This window comes from Rhamphochromis longiceps, linkage group LG1, assembly GCF_057381845.1.
Source record: "Rhamphochromis longiceps isolate RC_006_pf linkage group LG1, R_longiceps_female_GT1.1, whole genome shotgun sequence".
NCBI classification, from domain to species: domain Eukaryota; kingdom Metazoa; phylum Chordata; class Actinopteri; order Cichliformes; family Cichlidae; genus Rhamphochromis; species Rhamphochromis longiceps.
The window spans coordinates 41879718-41898436 of NC_140557.1; the positions used below are offsets into that span (position 1 = coordinate 41879718).

General features: G+C 41.1%; 1 protein-coding gene across 5 annotated transcripts; it reads left to right on the forward strand.

Annotated features, from left to right (window-relative positions):
* The first annotated feature begins 1901 nt into the window (after positions 1-1901).
* Positions 1902-17993, forward strand: minar1 (membrane integral NOTCH2 associated receptor 1). Of its 5 annotated transcripts, none has more exons than XM_085409691.1 (6): positions 1902-1983; positions 2130-2310; positions 5043-5928; positions 7242-8690; positions 13906-14169; positions 15900-17993. In XM_085409691.1, the coding sequence occupies exons 2-6, from the start codon at positions 2279-2281 to the stop codon at positions 16095-16097; spliced, it is 2829 nt and encodes a 942-aa protein (XP_085265817.1). In that variant the 5' UTR covers positions 1902-1983; positions 2130-2278; the 3' UTR covers positions 16098-17993. The 5 variants fall into 5 exon arrangements, with proteins under 5 accessions (XP_085265817.1, XP_085265836.1, XP_085265827.1 ...); XM_085409710.1 differs by adding an exon at positions 3567-4063 and having other exon boundaries at positions 1911-2310; XM_085409701.1 differs by having other exon boundaries at positions 1911-2300.
* The last annotated feature ends 726 nt before the right edge of the window (positions 17994-18719 follow it).

Genomic DNA, 18719 nt, shown 5'->3' on the forward strand with positions numbered 1-18719 from the left:
AAACACACTGTTACTCTCACGGTACTGAAACTGCGATCCAGTATTTGTGTTTCAGTCTTTGTAATTCTTTAATTATTGTTGTTCATGTTTTTGGGTTTCTTTAGTTCTCAGTGATCTTAGTTGTGTTATCTCAGCCTGTGTTTGAGTCTGTGTTGTTTACCTCCTGTACACAAGGATGAATTATTGATCCATTAATTAATTAATTTCACAAAAAAGAATTAAACTCTCAATGAAAACCTCGTTTCAAAAACCATTTTCCGATTTCCAAAATCGTTTTTTCAAAATAGGTAAATGGATTTTTTATTTTTATTTTTTTAAGAATAGCTGTCAGTTCTCCTATTCTTTATATCACTGCCCTCTGCCAAGACCGGAGATGGCACTACTGATTTAAGTTAATTTATTTTAATATGTGAGTGCATAGATTCATAAATGATGATCAAAGACAATGTGTGGTTTTATTTTATGTTTTTACATGATGCTTGTCTTTATTTCTTCAGTTTGAAAAGTAATACTCAAAAGTTGGATGATGAATTCATCAAAACCCAGCCAAATCCCAACAAAGTATACTAAATGTCACTGAATGTCAGGTATATTCCAGTCAGTACAGTTTAAGCATTCACTGCACCTACAGTGCTGTGAAATATACAGTAAATGATGTGGAAGAAATTTTCACAGAGATCATAAAGTAATTAAATCAAGTAGTAATTAAGTAATTAAATCACAGCTCATAGTTTGGTTGTTTATTTTCAAATGTTTTTTTCTGTCTGTTGGTCTGTTTGATGACAATTTGGACTCCTCTGGGAGATGAGGACACACCCACATTTGTGTCATACCGCAGTCATGTTGTCCTCCATAAATAGCAAAAAGCTTAAATAAATAGATGATTTTATGCTTACTGACATCTTAAAAGGTACAAACTAATTTAAATAAAGAGAATTCAGAGAAAGTAAAAATATTTGTACATTTATAAATACTTCAAATATAGAATATAGTTAAAATAGCTCACTAAATGTAACAAGAACTTTAGTTTTTAACATTACGTGCTAATCAAACCCTAATGTCGATCACTGCACGGCACAAAATACATATTATTTATTTTCCTGTTCAAGCATGCTTCATGTTTATTGGTTATGTACAATGGTTTTACTGGACCAGCCCACTGCAGATCAAATGTACACTGCATATGGTTAAGGAACAAAAGTTAGTGTGACACACTGATTTAAAATCAAAACAAAAAATCAAAACAGCAACAAACAACCTAAACGCACTATTTCTCAATAATAATGAGATACGTATGACACTTTTGTTTGTATAATGATTAATTTTTCTACACTGATTACTGGTCAGCAGTCACAGATGTCAAGTGTAGCATCCTGTGAAATAACAGCGCGTGTGAGATCGCAGACGGCATATTGTGTCGGATGCTAAGTGTAGTTACATCATTCTGAGTAGAAACAAAGAACCGCAGCGACCCCGCAGCATCACCCAGTCTGTGAACGGAAATACGACTCTCCGCCTTCAAAATAAATGCCCGCATCTTTTCAACGCGGTTCTTCGGGTGCTACATTACATGTCAAAGCGATGTTGTTACTGCAAAACAACATGAAGGAAGCGATTAAATACTTTAACGATGGGTGTCTGGCAGATAAAATCTGCTATAATTAAGCAAAGTTCAACTGAAATGCAAACAAACAAATAGATGAATGCATTAAAAACACTGATGACGTTGCTGGAAAGCAATAAGATAAATCAAACTGCTGATGCAATTCTTGCTGCTGATCAGAATTGTTGCTTCTAAGTGAAAACGTGTTTTTGTGTTTGTGTTACTTCTCAAGCTTTTCCTCTGAAAGCGGAAATCAGTGCTGTTGGTGTCCAGTTAATTTGATAGTACTCAGGCTTCGCACAGCAGGCAGTTTGAATTTCCACCCAGGCCCTTCGCGACAGACCCACAGCTGTAGTCAGCAGTAAACCAGGAGGGAAAACGTAGGTCAATGGATTCACTACAGCCCGCTCTGCGTGGGCAGGAGCGTGGATCCGTGTTTAACGTTTAAACCAACCGGGACACTAAATGTCATTGTGTTCACAGTTCGCTGTGGTCATGCGTGTGGGTTTGGTTTGCTCCTCTGTAGGCTGGCGGATAATGTAACGGGCTGAAGGCGTTTTTGGATGCTGCGGGGTGCGCGCTGCGGATTCACATCCAGATGATCCTCCATTCATTTTCCCGTTTTTTGGCTCTAACGAGCGCCGTGCCGTTTCGATCCCGCACCCAGCTGATCAGATGATTCTCAGCTCTGTTCACAGTGAGTCCGTGTAAGTGATTTTTGTACAAATACAACCAGGGGCGGATCTAAAGAAATTTTCTTAGGGTGGCATAGGAATCAAATGGGGTGGCAAAATCAAAGCAATTTCTTTACATACATTCTGTAATATGCATTATATATGGTTAAAATACGTCAAACGCAGTAAATGTACACGTTTCGTAGGTTCTTATTTTCTTTAGCCCAAACAAATGGAAAATATCTGTTACATAAAACAAGTGAATGTAGATTTCATGTACTGTATAGCCTGTGTAATAAATAAACATAGCCCAATAAGTACAAAATTCAGAAATCTACACAACATGAGGTGGTTTAGTTAAATTAGAAATAACCACGTGGTTACAAGGTTACATTTACACAAAATCTGCACTGTCATGAAAAGATTTTTCACCTGAAATTTAAACCTAATTTGTCATAATTTATTGAGGGCCAGGGTATAACTGGCCATTTTTGACTGCTTTTCATTTTACCTTTGTATTTCACTTTTAAAAATTATTTACCTTGTCTTGTGTGGTATCTTTTATTTCAGCACAATCTGAATTTACAGTTATGTTTTCACTGGCATACTGTCATAGTATAATATGGGCACAATAATCTAAAATCACACAAAAAACACAAAATCTGAGTAGAAGAAAGTTGTATTTTGTTACTGTAAAAGCCACAAACATGTTTAGCGAAAACTGTGAATTTTAAAAACTTATGCACAATTTTTGCATACAATAAAATTATAAACAACTATTTTTCTAAAGATGCAGCCAAGGCCTCTGTGTTTTCTGTACAACTATTTGAGCCTACTACTAAAACTAAAATTATACAAATCAAATCAAATCACTTTTATTGTCACATCACATGTGCAGGCACACTGGTACAGCACATGCGAGTGAAATTCTTGTGTGCGAGCTTCACAAGCAACAGAGTTGTGCAAAATACAATAATGTAAACAAGCAAATTACAAGAATGGCTACATCTGAAACTAATAAATATATGTACAATATATAATAGTGTATGCATTTCTGGATGTGTATACTAAATATTTTCCTACGTGTGTGTGTGTGTGTGTGTGTGTATACACATTTTTACAAATTAAATAGTAAAAATAATAATAATAATAATAATAATAATAATAATAATAAAATATATAAAATATACAGAGTTGAATATGTGCAAAACAGTGGCATTACTGTACAGTATGGAGTGCATAATGTTGAAGTTCCAGTAGTGAAGCTGAGGTGTCTATGACGTGTTCAGCAGTCTGATGGCCTGGTGGAAGAAGCTGTCTCTCAGTCTGCTGGTACGGGACCGGATGCTGCAGAACCTCCTTCCTGATGGAAGCAGTCTGAACAGTTTATGGCTGGGGTGACTGGAGTCCTTGATGATCCTCCCCGCTTTCCTCAGGCAGCGCTTCCTGTAGATGTCTTGGAGGGAGGGAAGCTCACCTCCAATTATCCGTTCAGAGCACCGCACTACTCACTGGAGAGCTTTGCAGTTGTAGGCGGTGCTGTTGCCATACCAGGTGGTGATGCATCCAGTGAGGATGCTCTCAATGGCACAGTGAAAGAAGGTCCTGAGGATGCGGGGGCTCATGCCGAATCTTTTCAGTCTCCTGAGAAAGAAGAGGCGCTGCTGCGCCTTCTTCACTGTTTTGTGTCACAATAAGATGCCACACAAATTATTTGTGCCACTCCAAAAAATAGTTTCTGTCCACCACAAGACAGAGGAGCACATCACACTCCTGAAACCTGCAGGTATGACAACAGGAAGTGTATCACTCCTGTTTCCCACCTGGAGACAGCGTTTACACTGCAATCTGCCTTTGATGACTTTTTGGCAGCGACTGTGACATCCAGCAGTGCCCTCAGTGTCACACAAAACAAAACAATGACTACACTATACACTAACTGTACACTCCAAACACGCTAAATGTCACAAATCTCTCAAACCACACTGTTGATGTCTCCTCTTTCTCGCTCACTTGCTCTCACCATCGTCACTCCCAAAGCTCTCTCACCTTCCTAAGGTCGACATGGTACATTTTCCCACCAATAGGAAAGTAGTGACGTTTTGTTGTTGTTGTTCATGTTGTTGTTTTGTGCTGTCCTTAGAAAATGCAGTTTTTACAATTTCTTCTTGCACAAAACGTGACGATAGTATTCAGAAAAAAGCATTGTCTATATATATATAACTCTGTTTTCACATGGCGTATTAACACAATTTAAAAACTACTATATAGTTTGAAGTCTGAACTGTCAAAGGAAATTGAAATTGAAATGACGACTCAGTCAGTCTGCATCTTGTTGCTATGTCATGTGATTTGGAGGCGATGACGTGTCCGTAGACCCCAGAGGGTTAATACCGCACACCTTCATTCCATTTCTACAGTGTTGAAATCTAAAATCTCACTGCAATAGACAACACTGTCATATGCAAAACTACAATGGCACAAGGATGACAAGAGATTAGTTGCCACCGCAGTAGATCCGCCCCTGAATACAACTAAAAACGTGAAATGTTGATTTGTATTTATTGATTTTGACAGACATGTCACTATTGCTGTTATTGTCAGAATGTAGGTTATCGATTGGATGGGAAGGAATTGTGTTAACTTTTTCGTCCATTATATTCGTTGTTGTGACTGTGGCCTGTCTGCATTGTGTCTGTTTGATTCTGTTATTTCACAGAAAACCAGATTAGCACAGAATGAACATTTGACTGTGTTGTTTCCAGGTGTCAAGCCTCTCCTGAGGAAGAACCGATTCTTTCTTCCTGCCATCCAGCAGCCATGGACTCCCTCCCAGAGTATTCTCTGTTCCTGGTTCGGATCCTGGAAGAGTTGGACACCAAGCACACCACCATGTCCTACCAGGACCTGTGCAAGTCTCTGTGTGCTCGCTTTGACTTGGTGCACTTGGCCAAGCTCCGCAGCCTGCTCTTCCACACAGCCTGCCTGGACCCTGCCTTCCCAGCCACCCTCTTCAAGGACAAGATGCGCTGTTCCACTGAGGACCCGCTGTCCAAAAAGCTCATGGTTGCAGCGGACATTGTCACCATGTTCAATTTGATCCACATGAATGGAGGAATAGCCAAAGATAAGCTTCCTATAGTTCAAAGAGCCACGTTTCACAAGAGTCAGTCAGTGGAGTTCTGCAGGTCTGACAGTGATCACCTTAAGTATCAGGACTGTGACAGGGGGATTGGTTATGAGCACATGGATCACCCCAGGGAAGGGCGCCATCACCACCACTCTCAGCAGCATCCTGTGGCTCAGAACACCCCTCCCTGTGCTAATTCCTCTGATTGCAACAGCCGGCAGCGCTTTCTTGTCTCCTCAGGACCAAACTTCCTCCTGGGCATGAGGAAAGACATGAAATGTAGAGCAGGCTCTCTGGACAAGCTGCATCATCTGCCTCAGTACTCTAGCAGCAGTCCACCATCACCACCTTGTGAAATGCAGAGCACCTACTTTCCTATGGACATAGACACCGAGTCCACCACTGACCAGGAGTCCCTGCAGAACATGGGACATCCAGAGCCCTTCTCTCTTCACACTTGCATCCAGAAGAGAAACGATTTTAAGAAGGATTTTCACAATTTTGTGGCTTTTTCACCACAGGTTTGTGTTTTTAGGGTGCTGTTGAAAGGAATTACTGAGACAGATGTCTATAGGGAGACGGCCAGGTGACATATGAGATGGTACACAAGTTTAGTAAACGAAATGGAAATTTGAGTTTCATTTGAGTTGAATAGTCTATTGGAGATTCATAATTTAAATATACTAAATTATACCCTAACCCGTGTTTGTAGACACACAAAAATGCACACAAACACGTAAACATATATGTAAAACATTTTTAAAAATTTGAAGGCAATGTTATGGGCATTTTATTTACGTCCTCTGAAATGCAGTGATGAAAAAAAAACAATAATACAAGGTTGTTAAAGTGTGACCCACAGGCCGGTGGCCTTGATCATATGTTTTGCTGCTCACTAGTTTGATGGCCAAACAACACAATACTATGATATGACACCACAAGTATTTCTCCTCAACTTTGACTCTTCTGCTTTAGCAAAGTAAACATTCCTCACACTGACAAATACAGCTGGTGTCAGGAAATGTAACAGCCACCCAATGAAATATTCATTGTCACAAAAACAACAAGTGCTAACCTAAGCCTCCATTTTCTGAACAGACAAATTATAAAGAATATGCAAGTACTGAGTGGGTGCATTTTCCCCTTTGCGACCCTTAATCATATGCTGGCTCCCTGAACTGACCGTGTCGAAAATGTTTTGCTTCTTTTAGAATTGTGAACCAGTAAAGACAGACAGAAAGTGGGAGAGTGGGTGGACATGCAGCACAAGGCCACAGGTCATACACCTGGGCTGCTGCCCGCCGGTCATGTGGTTTCCTGCTCACCCACTGAGCTAAAGTGGCACCTTGTGTACAACACACACGAGAGTGTTTTAATATTTACTTATTTTCTCCCACTATTATCAATACCTGCTTTGATTTAGTGAATAATAGTGTTATCTTAATAATCTCACATCCCAAATATTCTAAACGAACTAAACATGAAAGATTCGATGTCCTGTCAATAACACACACACATAGTATAATAAAAATGTTTTGTATACGGTTTTGTACAGTTTATTGATACAGATGTTCCTGACACCTCTATTGTCTTGTAATTAAAGTTGATTGATGTGCTAAAAAATAGTAACATAATGGATGATGTGACTAGATTCTCTACACCGAAGATCAAATTAGTCCATTTGTATTTTATAAATCAGTTATTGCCCAGATTTCTCTGTAGTATTGTGTTATTTCATAATTCTAAACTTTCTTAATCCCCGAGTTATGATTGATAATTGCTGCATTTTTGTGCCTTTAAGCCAACTCCATCTTTGTCTTGGTTATTGTTGCAGGTCATCACCAGTGAGTGCAAACAGGGCAGTAAGGCTGCTGAAGGTTATAGGGAGTTACGTAAGCCTGCTACCTTCTTCAACCGTAGCTTCGAACTGCCCTACAGTAACCCCTACTTTGAACCGCCACTTAACTCCCCCCTACAGGACAGACGGAGGGTGAAGCACGAGAGCCTGGATGACTTACAGGTGTCAACTTATTTTGGTCCAACCACCGTCTCTGAGTGTGTTAGTAGCAAGAAGCACATTAACAAAGCAGGGAAACAGCCAGTATGGCCCATGAAGAGCCTCAGTCTCAACGCAGAAGAGGGCCCTCCTGTTTCAGAAAGGATTTTTCAAAGCAGCAGACCACTCAAAGAAAACCATCAGTGTAACATTATTACCACTGAGAGTGAGCAATATTTTCACACCCCGATGCAAAAGGTATCAGCGTCACCTGGCTTTGCAAAGAAAAGTACTGAAATAAAACCCAAGGATATATCATTGATGGGTAGGGGACCCGGAGGTCTGGACAATGGAGACGTAGCCAAAAGGTTTGGGGACAAAAATACGAAGAATGCATCCTTTCAAGAAGGGGAAAGCGCCTCTAGTGTTGGAACACAAACTGAGCGGATTGAACAGAAGAAGCTGAAAGAATACCAATCTAAGTATAACGACAGCGAAAGGCACGGTTTGAAACGCTCAGTTGAGGAGTGTGAGGTCATTAGTGATGACATAAGTGATATTTTTCGTTTTCTGGATGATATGAGTGTTTGTGACTCTCTGGGTGTTGTTCAGTCATCATGTTACAATAGTAATGGGTCTCTGTCTCAGGTAAAGTCAGAAGGTGACAGCTCCCCTGAATGCAACACAGTCAAATTAGCCAAGTCTAAGGTAGACCGCCTGTTCCATTCACTTGAAAACACTGATGATGAGCTCAAAACAAGTGTGTGTAAGCTTGTGAGGAGAATTGGTGAGATTGAGAAGAAGTTGGAGTCTTTGTCGGGGGTTCGCAGTGAAATATCCCAGGTACTTTCCAAGCTCAACAAACTGGATGAAAAGATCCAGGAGCCTGAGGCCAATGGGAGGCACGGGGAGAAAGCATCATCATCATCATCCAGGTCCAATGCCACACCGACAAAGGCTCAACCCTACCCACATCCACATTTCAACAGTACTGCTCTTTCACCCCATGTTTACCAGTGCAACACCACTGGTCACAATGTGAAAACAGACAATGGATATGTCGGAGAGTGGTGTTGCTCAGATGGGAGTAATAGCAACACTCTTGGGATTAAGGCTGTGAAGAAAGGCATGCTATTCAGAAGGTCTTCCTGTTCACTCAACGAGGAGCCCATGGCTACCGAGTCGAAGGTTGCTAGCATAACCAACTCTCTACAGGACCGGGGGACTGTGTCCTACTCCTGTCATCCTGAGGACAGAGACAAGGATAGGCATCGGAAGGTTAAAGAGGTATGTGTGTGTGTGTGTTTGTATAAAGAAACACAAATTCAGTAACAAGAATTTTGCATGGCACTTGTAGATTTTATGGAATCATTTTACATTGTATTCACAAAGCATGAGAGAGTTTTTAAAGGGAAACAATCTGGAATGTATATTGTGTCCTGGAGTTATCACTTGTATGATCAGACGAGATATCGGGGCAGTAGGTTTATAAGTATAACTGCTGATATTCGTCTACTTAACTAAATGCACATTCTTATTTGTATCTGTCATTCTTCTTGTGAAGGTGATGTTAGATCATGCATTATGCTGAACTGGAGTTAGTATAAGAAACCAGTCATTGTTTTAGTCTTGGCTGCATTTTGGTCACCTTAACAAGCTTGTGTGTTGTGTCTTACTGGTGACCCTGGTGTAGAAACATCTGATTGGCCTGGACAGACCTCTAACTGATGGAACACCTTTGGCATGAGTCAGAGCAGAGACCGTGAGTCAGGCCTTCTTATCCAACATCAGGCCCAGGATCCTCCAGCAGTCACCAAGCTCAGCCACCAGGCCACAACCAGGCTTCAATAGCCCAGGACCAGGCTTCCTTATTAGCCTCCAGCCATTTTTGCAGAAGACAGACTGACTAGGGTTGTGGACAGTGAATGCTCCTACTTTTCCCTTCACAAAGCACCTTATGTTTTGCTCCTGTGCCTTGTCATTTGCACATTATCAACTGATTGGCGTCACAAACCAACAAGGTCGGCTAATATCAACAATCTGCTTGACATTCTCAAGTAACACACTTTTGTGGTGTCCGACTAGCGTAACAATCAAAAGGGGAAAGGTTTCTATTGCTTCCCTCTAGTGCTGACACATCTAGCATTCCTTAACAACTGTGAATTGTGGAAGCCAACTGTCAACTTCCTGCTAAGCAACAACTAAACAGGTTAACTGTGTTTGTTTATATCTTAATTGAGCAAAGATGGGTACAGTCTCTGAGGATGAGATTGAGGGGATTAAGAAATCTCTATGTTGTATGTCAGGAGAGTTTTCTAATATCTCCAAACAACAGAAGTTGCTATTGCAGTATGAATGACTTAATAGTAAGTGGACTGGAAACAGAATACAGAACGTATGGCAGAGCTGCAGAGGAAGAAGCTGGCATCTCTCAGCTCTGGGTACCTCTTGAGCTTCTCATGTTCCTTTTTCCTGATGTTGCTATCACTCAGGATAGCTACATCGATCACTGTCTTCCTCAGCTTGTTCACCATTACAATGTCCAGTTGGTTAGCCATCACCAGTTTGTGTGTCTGTATCTGTAGTCTCACCTGATCTTAGCTCTGTCATTCTCAACCACACTAGAGGACGTGTCCCATTTTGACCTTGACTTCCAGGAAACACCACAGATGTTCCTGTATATTATTTTGGCCACCCAGTTATGTTGCACATCTTTGGGGTCTTGCCTGGTGTGGTAGACCCCAGCCTCTGTGGATCTTGTGTTTAGAGCCTGTTCCTGTGCTGCCATGATCAGTGTCTCTTAGCTGTCTTTCAGTCCATCCTCGTCCAGCCACTTGATGTCAGTGTCTTCTGTCTCCACCTTTGGCCAGCTGATTATCTGATCACTGGCAGGGTGTAGGTACTATGATATGGTGATGTGATATGTTACTATGAAGTCTTTAACATTAGATGTGGCCTCATTATTCAAGAATTTGTATGAGGAGAAACATTTTAAATTCGATTTTGGATTTAACAGGTAGCCAATAAAGAGAAGCCAGCATTAGAGACATTTGCTCTCTTTCCTGTCACTGTCAGTACTTTGCCTGCAGCATTTCAAATCACCTGAAAGGTTTTCATATAGCCTCGAATTCTCCCATGAAGGTTTTTCAGCTTCACTCTGAGTTAGGATGTTTTTTTAATTTTAGAGATATTGCACAAATACAAGAAAGCAACCCCACATATTCGTTTAATGTGCACATTGAAGGACATATCCTGGTTAAAAAATGACTCCAAGATTCCTCACAGTGCTGCTGCAGAGTAAGGTAATGCCACCGTAGCTCGTTAGAACGTGTATGCTTTACTGTTTCTGTTCTATAATTTGGAAACTAAGAATTGGGAAACTTTTCTGATATACTATTTCTTCTGATTATCAGTTTGGCTGATTTACAAGTACTCTTTCAAGAATCTTTGAGATTTTTTGAGAAAGGAAGGTTAGAGATTGGTCTATAATCAGCTAAGACACTGGGTCAAGTGATGGCTTTTTATGCAAGGATGAGAGGTGAAACGTCTTCAAGCAACTTAAAGAAGTCCAGACGCTTTTCTTTGCAAGCTCCTTTGACTACGATGACCTGGATGACTGAGAACCTTCACAGACACTTTTTATGCAATGGTTTACTGCCAGCTTAAAAGCCTGTAGTATGCAGCCTGTTAATCAGAATCAGAATACTTTATTGATCCCTGGGGGAAATTATTTTTTGTTACAGTGCTCCATTTTAAACCAACATTAAGACAAGACAGACAATACACTAACTAAGAATAGTACAATATATACATATATATACATACATACATACATAAGTCACTCATAAATAAATAGTTGGAAAAGAAACATGTGTAGCTGTAGCAGCAAACAGTGTGTTAAGTGGATGCGTTGTACAGGGAGCCACAGGCAGGAAAGATTTCCTGTGTCGTTCAGTGGTGCTTTTCGGTAATCTCAGTCTCTCACTGAACGTGCTCCTGTGACTGACCAGCATGTCATGGAGTGGGTGGGAGGTGTTATCCAACATTGTCTTTATCTTGGACAGCATCCGCCTCTCCGACACCACCTTGAGGGAGTCCAGCTCCATCCCCACAACATTGCTGGCCTTACGGATCAGTTTATTAAGTCTGTTGGCATCTGCGACCCTCAGCCTGCTCCCCCAGCATGCAACAGCATAGAGGATCGCACTGGCCACCACAGACTCATAGAAAATCCTCAGCATTTTCTGGCAGATGTTGAAGGACCTCAGTCGCCTCAAAAAATAGAGACGACTCTGGCCCTTCCTGTAAAGTGCTGTGGTGTTTTTAGCCCAGTCCAGTTTATTGTCAATGTGTACTCCAAGGTATTTATAGTCCTCCACAATGTCAACACTGACCCCCTGGATTGAAACAGGGGTCAAGTGTTTCCTGGTCTTCCTGAAGTCCACGATCAGTTCCTTGGTCTTTGCCACGTTGAGCTGCAGATGATTCTGCTCACACCACGTGACAAAGGAGTCGACCACAGCCCGGGACTCTGTCTCATCATCCCTGCTGATGCATCCAACCACCGCAGAGTCATCAGAAAACTTCTGAAGATGGAGGTCTCTGTGCAGTGGCTGAAGTCTGTGGTGTAGAGGGTGAAGAGGAAGGGGGAGAGGACAGTCCCCTGTGGTGCCCCTGTGTTGCTGATCACCTTGTCAGACACACACTGTGGGAGACGTACATATTGTGGTCTTCCTGTCAGGTAATCAACAATCCAGGACACCAGAGAAGCATCCACCTGCATCGCTGCTAACTTATCACCCAGGAGGGTCGGCCTGATGGTGTTGAAAGCACTGGAAAAGTCAAAAAACATGACCCTCACAGTGCTCGCCGGCTGGTCCAGATGGGTGTAGACACGATTGAGCAGGTAGATGATGGCGTCCTCTGTTCCGAGACGAGGCTGATAAGCGAACTGAAGGGGATCCAGGTGTGGTCTTACTATGGGTCGCAGCTGGTCCAGGATGAGCCTTTCCAGGGTCTTCATGATGTGGGAGGTCAATGCCACGGGCCTGTAATCCTGGGGGCCACTGGGACGTGGCGTCTTTGGTACAGGGACGAGGCATGATGTCTTCCACATCACCGGGACCCTCTGCAGACTCAGACTCAGCATAAACAGTTTATGAAAGACTCCACACAGCTGGGGGGCACAGGTCTTGAGGACAAGGGGACTCACTCCGTCTGGTCCAGCAGACTTGCCTGAGTGAAGTCTCCTCATTTGCATCTCAACCTGGTATTGAGTGAAGGTGATGGGTGGGGGAGGGGTGTCAGGAATCTCACAGGAGGCAACATGTGAAGAGAGAGGCTGGCACAGTGGTGTGGCTCTGGATTCCAGGCTGACTGCAGGTGAGGTTGTGGGGGTAATAGAGATAGACTAATCATATTCAAAACTGAAGTATTCATTTTTGTAGGATTCATATTATTGCATTACTTCTAGGCTAGACTACTGTAATTTGTTATTATGAGGACGTCCAAAAAACTCCCTGAAAAGCCTTCAGCTGATCCAAAATGCTGCAGCAAGAGTCCTGACAGGGACTAGAAAGAGAGAGCAGATTCCTCCTGTGTTGGCTTCCCTTCATTGGCTTCCTGTTAAATCCAGAATACAATTTAAAGTTCTTCTCATCGGCTGGGGGATGTGTGTAAGTACTGCTGTTCAGCAGTGGGGTGTTTGTGTCACGTCCCCCACCCAACAGCACTCTAGTTTTCATACAGTAATAGTCATCCCGTATATACACTCACACTCCACAGCACACTGTGTCACACTCTGCCAGGTGCGGGGGTCTACAGGTCGTTTGTGGGGCGCTGTGGCTGCGTCCTGGCTTGCTGTTTCAGAGGGACGTCTCCTTACCGCACCGCCGGGGGGATTGTCAGTGTGTGCGTGTGTGTCTTTGTGTGTCAATAGTGGGTTCGTGGGTATTATTAGTCCTTTATTCAGCCAGGTAAAAATCTCATTGAGATCTAATTTCCAAGAGAGACCTGGAATCAGGTGTTTCTTGGGTGTGTGTGTGTGTGTGTGTGTGTGTGAGTGTGTGTGTGTGTGTGTGTGTGTGTGTGTGTGTGTGTGTGTGTGTGTGTGTGTGTGTGTAGCTGGGTTTTTCCTTTCCACTGTTACTAAGCACTTGCTCAAAGGGGGATCAAGTGATTGTTGGGGTTTTCTGTTGTCTTTGTATTATCGTGGGGTCATGACCGTGCAGTATAAAGCACCATGAGGTGATTTGGTGCTTTATAAATAAAATTTAATTTAATTGAAAAGTGAATAGGACTTTTCTGAGCATTCTTGTAGCAATGGTGTCTAAAAATCGATCATTTGGAGGGAGTGAATATTGAAGTTAACTCAGGAACAAGTTTAAAAGAACATAAGTAGTGCTGAAAGTATCTGGACGTAATGATATATCTGTGAGATGGTTGTAAATATTTCTCTGCGGTGATTAAAATCTGCTGTGTTTATCCTTCGCTGTTTTCTTAGACAGATCGAAAGCGTCAATATGAGCTCCCCCAAGTGCAACGACTCCAAAAACAATCAAAGGATTCCTACCTGACTGAGCAGGTTTTTTCACCGCATCACTTCAACCCTTCTGTCAAGGCCCATATGAAAGACAGCTCTCTGTACGCTGATGTAAGGCTCACCAGTCCATCAGCTGGGATACGTGGCCAGCCATCCTGGACCATTGAGGAATACAAACGCAATTCAGGAAAGAAGGAAAAGCAGCTCACTGCTCTTGACCTGCAGGTACAGTTCTGGGCTCTGCATACATATTGCATATTATGAAATGTCGAGCAACTTAATTTCTGAACCATACCCTAGTCATGCTGCTGTAGATTCAGGCTTCTGGGGGTCCTTCTATGATCCACTGAGCATTTTTTTCTCCACTCACCTCTTGTCACTCATTAAATTCTGTCTTCTATCTCATATAGTTTGTGTTTTACATACTTATCACTTAAAATCTTCACAAAAATATGCATGTATTATTGAAACCATTTCACTTCAATCCCACCAAAAGCAACAAGAAGTAGTGGGTAATGAAATCTGTTGGAGTATCTAATTGTTGTTTTGTTTCGTAATACAATCACACAATGATATTGTCCAAAAGGAGCCAAGAATCCATCCTGGCCATTTATATTCAGCACCAAGTCCCAAAAAGTTGATTGTGTTCATCTGGATGTAGCGTTTCCAGAAACATTTGGTCACTCATCAACTGACTTCTTCAGTCTTCAGCACCAAGGACAGTACTTTGACAAATAAATAAATTAAGACCATACACGAGGAGGTCTTGCAACTTTGGACGTATAGAGGGGCACACTTAAGGCAGCTATTACTCCAACCCGAGATACAATCCTTGTCATAGTTAATACAGTGTTTTTTTATCGTACCCAGGGGTGACCCAGAAAAAGAGGTGTGTGCTGTGCTTTGAACAGGCAAAAATTGATTTGTTCCGTGCGATTACCAGAGTGACTGTCATTTTTAGCATCTACGTGGATGTTAAAATCACCCACAATAATTGTTTTAACTGAGCTGAGCACTAAATCAGATAAAAAGTCTGAGAAATCAGACAAACTCTGTGTAAGGCCGAGATGGACGAGTACAGAGAAGTGCAGTAGTCCTGTTCCAGTCAGGCAGCCATTTATTTTGCTCCTTCGTCCAAAGGAAGGCTGCTTGGGTGGTCTTCCAGAGTGGATGTTGGTAACATATGGAGGCCTCAAAAGGTAGCAGACCAGTTGACCAGCAGGTCATGCAGTTTTGGGTGTATTCCAACCAGGCAAGCTGCATGGTCCGGTTGGAATTCCAGCTCCTGATTGACCTATTTAATTAGCAATGGGTGGTGAATTTAAATGTATGGTAATGACAGATAATTTTGATATCAGACATAGTTTATCTCCCCACAAACACACAGTTTTAAAATAAAACTTTTTTTCCTGCTCATTTGATAACAATTCCCCACTTTCACTCACTTACACTAACAGACACACACGCATGCACAGACACACACGCATGCACAGACACACATGCATGCGCACACACAAACACACGCATACACACACAACAGATATTCTGGTTATTCATTTGAAATTCTTGAGTTTAGACATTTAAAATACATAATTTCACTCTGTAAGTAATTTAAAGAATATGAGCTTTTCACTATTCATTCAGACGTTTATAGTAATAAGCCTATTGGAAGCTCTGGATACCAGGATCATTGAATTAGAGACTCATCTGAAAGCCTGATGCTCAGCCTCCTCCGCCCCAGCTTTGCTACCACCGATGGTACACCTGGACCTCACACAGAGTTTCTGTCTGACTTCTCACTCACAATAAAACAATTATTGTGGGTGATTTTAACATCCATGCAGATGCTAAAAATAACAGCCTCAACACAGCATTTAATTAAAAAATGTTTTTTTTTTAAAGCCAAATGGAAAACATCCCTAATTGTTATTTATAGTCTTTGTGTCTTTCATCAGACCCAGGAGTCGTTAAACCCCAATAATCTGGAGTACTGGATGGAGGACATCTACACCCCAGGCTATGACTCGTTGCTCAAGAGGAAAGAGGCAGAATTTAGGAGGGCCAAGGCGTGTAAGATTGGAGCACTGATTGCAGCTGCTACTTGCACTGTGATCCTGGTTATTGTTGTTCCAATTTGCACCATGAAATCATGAATAAATGAGAAAGGTGGTAGCCATGCACAATGGATGTTATACTTCTACCTGTAGGTGTTTTCTTTTTGTGGACCAGTAAGTGCAAAGCAAACTGAGTGACAGCATGAGAATGTACGACTTTACATTGTTTTTTTTGTTTTTATGGTGTTTACATCTGGGAATATTGCCAATGTAGAAATATTAAGGTTATAAAATCAGCAAGTGCATAATATCTATCTGTCTATCTGTCTATCTATTAGGGGTGCAACGATACTCGTATTGATATTGAACCGTTCGATACAGTGCTTTCGGTTCAGTACGCATATGTATCGAACAATACAACATTTTTAATTTATTTTATCAACTTTTCTTCGGACGATGCTGTCTGTGTTCAGCGCTCAGTGGATCTGCGTTCGACTACTCTGCCTAGACTGTCGAGCGCAGATCCACTGAGCACAGCACAAGCTAGCAAGACAGAAGCTAAGCTCGTTGCAACATGGCAAATTGAACCTCCCCCACCCTCATTCAGATCTGGTGTTTGGAACTATTTTGGTTTTCATGTGACGTATGACCCTGAAGGTAAGCGAGTCATGGACTAAAGTAAAACAGTATGTTGGATGTGCCATGCAATGCTCAATTACATGGGTGGGAACTAGTGCGTTAGCGCAGTTAGCTCGTTCACGTGTTGACGCCATCCAGCCCCACGCACGGGGCGATCCGCGGTAGCTCGTTAACAGAGATTTGCCGTGTTGTGGCGTTAAGGTCATTTCAACGAGATTAACGCTGACAGCACTAGTGGGAACACAACGAATATGACTGCACATTTACTCCGACATCATCCTAGTGCAAAGACAAGTGGAAGCAGACAAAAACAACAAGCACGCATGCTACAAACTTTACCCGAGTCATTTAGACAGCTGTTAGCACAGGATTCTCCTTATGGGGACCTGATATGTTTAATATGCTGCTGAGAATATAGCCCAGAAGAAGCGGATAGTACAGCTTTTATTTTGGAAAGAGCCATTTCTCTGTAATAAACTCTCTTTTCCAAAGATGAGTGATTCCTCAATCAGATAGATTTTTTTTTGTTGTTGTTGTTTCAGCAACATTAAATTTAAAAACTGTACATTTGAGTTAAAATATATATTTATAATTTTAATAAATGACAAATTAAAAAAGCATGAACATTTTCTTGTATCGAAAAAATTTCGAACCGTGACACCAAAGTATTGAACCGAACCATGAATTTTGTGTATCGTTGCACCCCTACTATCTATCTATCTATTTTAACAATTCTAGTTCATTGTGATGCTAGATGGAAGGTAGTTGATGTAATTGTCCATCTTAAACAACTACAGCACATGATAACAAAACTGTTGTAATTTTAGCCAACATATAGCAACTTATGATAGGGTATATATTTTTTATTTTTCATATGATTACTGTACTTTATTTTGTTCAAAGTTATTTTTTGATTAATTATCTAGTTGTGAGAATTTATCTTTATCAATAAAAACAAGCATTTTGAGTAATGACATTTATGCTACACATTTTTCTAAATAGAAATATGTATGTCCTTTAGCCTAAGTACAGTTATACTCCAAAGTAGATGTATGACTATGTACAGTATGACTGTACAGCCAATGTGAATGTATTGATAACTTTTAGCCTACTTGTGAAGAATGAGAATTACATTTGAATGTTGCTGCAGTCTCCTCCTCTTTTTCTGAATTGTAACCAGCCAAAAGCACATGTCCTTTAAATAAAAAAGAAACTGTGGCTTTGTTCATTTCTTTGCAGGCATTTGTTCAGTGAATATTTCTACATCAGTGTCCTAGCTAGCGAACTCACCTAAGAGGATTAAATGGGCTGGACAATTAACTGGACCAGCTTCTTTAGTGAAGCCAAATGTGTAAACAGAACAGAACAGCTGTAATGTTGTAGTCCAATGAGCACCTACACATTTTATGTGTAGGTGCTCATTGGACTACAACATTGCATTCCAGATTTTCAACTTTTCAACTTATTGAACAGTTGAAAATCTAGCAGAACATTAGTTCTGCTAGATTTTCAACTGAAACAATTCACATACATTCGCTAATCTGTTCCAACTTCCTATCCAACTGATCTCCACTCAGTGTCTTAGACCCAAGCTATTCTGCCAGATACATGTTACTACAGATGAAATTATCAGTCTACTTTTGACTTTACACTTTTTTTAATTCTGTACATTCTGTTCATTTAATTTATTGTAAATATGTAAAATATTAGTCATTTATTACACAAATGGATTAATAATGAATGCATTCCAATGCAATACCCTCACATTTGTTTGAAACTATAAACTTAATTTGAATGTTATCCACCCGTTGAATGGCTTTTTCCACGGCCTCTAAAAGTAGCCATACGGGCAGACAGATAATATATTACTGCACAATATGTGCTGAAAGCATGTCCATACTGCGCGCCATGATAGCAACTTTTACAGTTTCATTGACACTTTCAGTAAAATATGAAAAGAAAAAACTATTTATTTTTACTTAGAGACACAAAATGAACATATCCAGTATTCATGTTCTGTATAGGTGTTTACTCAACAGACCCCTCTGGCTAACTGGCTTTACTTTTGTCAGTGATCAGGAC